This window comes from Belonocnema kinseyi, chromosome 2 (assembly GCF_010883055.1).
Source record: "Belonocnema kinseyi isolate 2016_QV_RU_SX_M_011 chromosome 2, B_treatae_v1, whole genome shotgun sequence".
Lineage (NCBI taxonomy): Eukaryota > Metazoa > Arthropoda > Insecta > Hymenoptera > Cynipidae > Belonocnema > Belonocnema kinseyi.
The window spans coordinates 87959829-87963920 of NC_046658.1; the positions used below are offsets into that span (position 1 = coordinate 87959829).

Below are 4092 nucleotides of genomic sequence, written 5' to 3' on the forward strand. Positions count from 1 at the left end.
AAATAAATGTTATATGCTGTAAACACAAAAATAGTACCCATTCAGTTAAGCTATATACTGTAGAATTCTACACGATAATAATCTTACATAGTATAATAGAATCATTTTTTATTTTTATATAAGAAACAAGAATGTTAGAAAAAGTTGACCATTTTAAAAATTTGGATCAAGGTTAAATAATATTTGAAATGTCCATCGATGTAAAAATGTTTATGTACTAACTGCTGTAAAAATTTGTATGTACTAAAAAAAAATATGTTGCTGATTTGTTAGAATTTTTGTATTAAATTAAGAACTTGTACGAATATATTATATAAGAGTATAGGTCATTGTTCAGAAATATTTTTCATACATAAGAATGATTTTTGTTCACAGTAGAATAAATACGCAACAGTAATTAAATTAACCGTTCTTCAAACTCAAGTCCCACAATATCACAGCATCTTTCAAAAAATCTCTTGCCGATTTCCTTGTCTTTGGCGACAGGGCTCGTCAGCATTGATTTCTGAAAAAAATCATGATAAAAATGGTCTGTATAAAAAATTATGTCTATACGTAGTGTTTAAATTAATTGCAATAGCTTTTAAGGGCATGTGACACAGCTAAATACCTATATTACCGACCTCACTTTATCCTTTCTTTGAATGTTTTTTTGAACCTATCAACTTTTTTTTTAAATAAAATATCGAGCTGAAACTTTGGGAAATGTATTAGAGCACAATAAAGTACGTTTAGGTACTGCATTTTGGTAGGAACTTCTCTGAAAATTATTTCATCTTTTTTCTGAACCTCAACATTTTTTGAACGTTCCAACTTTTTTTATACATAAGATATCGGTCTCAAACTTTGAGAAATGCAAGAGCAGAAAGAAAACTACGTCTAAGTTCAAAGCTTAATAATAATAGATGTAAAAAAATATGTTTCAACAATCAATTCCAACGGCATCAGCCGGTAACGTTGTACACGAAAATACGAACTCTCTAGAGCCTCGTGTAGTGGCCGCCAGGTTTCGTATTTTCGTGTACAACGTTACCGGCTGATGCCGTTGGAATTGATTGCTGAAATATATTTTTTACATCTATTATTATTAAGCTTTGTACTTAGACGTAGTTTTCTTTCGGCTCTTGCATTTCTCAAAGTTTGAGACCGATATTTTATGTATAAAAAAAGTTGGAACGTTCAAAAAATGTTGAGGTTCAGAAAAAAGATGAAATAATTTTCAGTGAAGTTCCTACCAAAATGCAGTACCTAAACGTACTTTATTGTACTCTAATAAATCTTCCAAAGTTTCAGCTCGATATTTTATTTACAAAAAAAGTTCTTAGGCTCAAAAAAACATTCAGTGAACCGAAAAAGTGAGGTCGGTAATATAGGTATTTAGCTGTGTCACATGCCCTTAATGCCAAATGTAAACCGGGCTTTGTCCTCACAAGATTTTTTGAATATATTTTCTTAGCATCTATTAAAATTGCGATAAAAATAAATGTTAAATATTTAAAAAATTTGTTTGTTATAGATACTCTGAAATACAAATTTGTACCTTGCAGTCTGCAAAATATTTTCCTGATACATTTGAAACATTATCACTCACAGCTAAATAAATGGCTGTTTGTGCGCCTTGCTCTGCACTCTGTAAATATCAATTAAAGAAATTAGTCGCACATGATTTATAAATTATATAACTAAAATTATCTATATTACCTTAAAAAAGGTTCCAACAAATGTATTTGCTACAAATGCAAATATGGAATTGATATTTTCTACAATTAATTCTGTTCTTACGGCACCAGGATACACACTGTTTGATGTCACGCCTTAAAAATAAAATTCAGGGTTTAACATAAAATAGCTTTATTCACAGAATAATTATTTACTATAAACCGTGAGGGATAAGTGGGACTTTATCGGTGAGTGGTATGGAAGTTCGAGATTCTCTAAATCCCTACACATTTGTATCTCTGAACGGCGTTGGTCCCCCGTCACTTTTCAAAAAAAGTTGTGTATTTTTTTTAACTATATGTTCTAATAGGAAATTTAACTGTGTACCTTTTTTTCTCCTACCTGAAAAGTCGTAAATTCGACCGTTCAAAAAATAAACCCAAAACACTCGCTTTTTAGAACCATCCATCGTAAAAGTTGTTGAGAAAGGTAAAAATATGTTATCTATGGAAAAAGTGATTGAAAATAGTCATTATTAAGAAATTAGGAAAGCTTTTTTTCGGTCGCACGGCTTGTGTCCAATACAATCCCTCGACAGTTCAGATTTCAAAGCTTTTTTTTATAAATCAACCTTAAGGCTTCCAGGTATCAAAAGCAACTGAAAATAATTTATTGCAATTTGCTTAGTTTTTTCCATGTATTTAATTTATTTATTTTCAAAGTTATTTTTTTACCATTCAAACCCACAATACGCATCCTAGCGAAATGTGATTCTAAAAAAATTTGTAGATGCAATTTAGGGGAAAAATTTTGTGAAATAAAATGTTATTATAACTTGTGTCTTTTTTCTAAAAAGTTAATTTTTTAATTTCTAATGCATCGTTATAAAAAAAGCTTAAAACAAATTTTTAGATTATTTTTGGTTGAATCATTTATATTTTTTAAAATTTTTTTGTCTCTTGTGTTCTTTTACTCAAAAATTGAATATTTCATCTCATTTTATACGATTAAAAGAAAATCTACTCGTCCTATTTAAAAATGATTGATAAAAAATATGGAGATTCTTTTGGGGTGAACAACTTTTGTTTATTTCTTTTTCTATATCTTGTTCCGTTCTTCAAAAAAATTTGATTTATTTTTAATTTTATTTTTTACGATGTCAGAAACTACGCGTTTCGTAAAAAACGAGCAGTAATAATTTCATAGATCTATTTTGGGCGTAAAACTTTTGTTGAATCATTTTTTTTTCTGCTTGCGTTGTTTTGATCAAAAATGTAATTTCTGTTATTTTAAATGTTGGCTTTTACGAATAAAACAAAAACTACGAGTTCAATCAAAAAGTGATTGATAACAAATTTGTAGACTTTTTCTTATGTATAATTTCGGTCTTTTCGTTTTTTATTGCGTCTTGTATAGTTTGACCGAAAAATGGAAGTCTGTTACTTTGTTTTTTAACAAGAAAGATCATATAAATAAATTGTTCGTATTTTTTAGCACTCTGTATCACAGAAAAAACGAAAGATAAAGTTTACATCGATTTTAGGTGAAAGGTTCACCGCAACAAAAATTAACCTTGCTGGATAAACTTTACATGAGTCGAAGATAATTTTCGGTTTTTAACCTTGCCTGGATAATCTTTCGCCTTTTAATCGCGACGCCAGTGCTATCTATCGTCGTTTAACTTCATTAAATTTGAGAGAAGCGGGGATTCCCATCTTTCAGTTGCTTTTTGCGCTTTTTGCTAAATGGTATCAAGTAAGTTTTAATTCCTCTACAATAGTCTAATTTATTTCGGAGCAAATATATCAGTAGGTACACATTTTTTTCGTGTTTTCTGTTACTGATTCTACATGTTTTACCGAAATTTGCTCACATCCGCGTCACGCAGTAGACGAGATTCTAATTATTCTCCTAACTCCGTTGAAACTTTGTTTTTTCTTTGTCGTTTTGAATCTGGTGTCCCGATTTATAACTCGAATTAACTTATACATTGCCCGGAAGAGTGCTGGTGCATTATGGGAGCAGCGAAATAAAATGGCGACGGTCTAATCGGGAGCAGTGACAGTTGAGATTTACTTTGGACAATTAAACGCTTTTTACCACTTAAAATGTGCGCGATTGTTAATATTAAATTGAGTTTATGATGCAGTAATAATAATTTACATTTGTTTCGATTGTAGGCGATAACTATATTGAAATATCAAGAAACGCGATAAAAACAACAAACTTGACCTCCAAATGCATTACACGGATTTCAGGGAAATTCGTTTTCGCGATACCAGACGAAAAATTGGCTACTGTTTATTATTATTATTATTACACCATTAAGCCATTTCCCTTTCGGGGTAGGCGTGACTCACTCGGCAGGGGAAAGGAGTAGCGTGTGGATGGGATAGAGATTTTTCAGATTGATCCAGAATTCTCGTGCTATTT

The 4092-nt window shown here is 30.7% G+C and overlaps 1 protein-coding gene across 1 annotated transcript in view; it reads right to left on the minus strand.

Moving 5' to 3' along the window:
- Nucleotides 1-229: 229 nt before the first annotated feature.
- The window catches only part of LOC117167562 (retinol dehydrogenase 11-like), an 18080-nt gene continuing 14217 nt past the window's right edge, over nt 230-4092 (minus strand). Inside the window, exons 6-8 of the mRNA XM_033352588.1 lie at nt 1702-1814; nt 1541-1630; nt 230-505 (exon numbers count right to left, since the gene is read on the minus strand). Of these exons, the coding sequence (XP_033208479.1) occupies nt 398-505; nt 1541-1630; nt 1702-1814 (311 nt within the window). The 3' untranslated portion in view covers nt 230-397. The remainder of the gene's footprint in view (nt 506-1540; nt 1631-1701; nt 1815-4092) is intronic.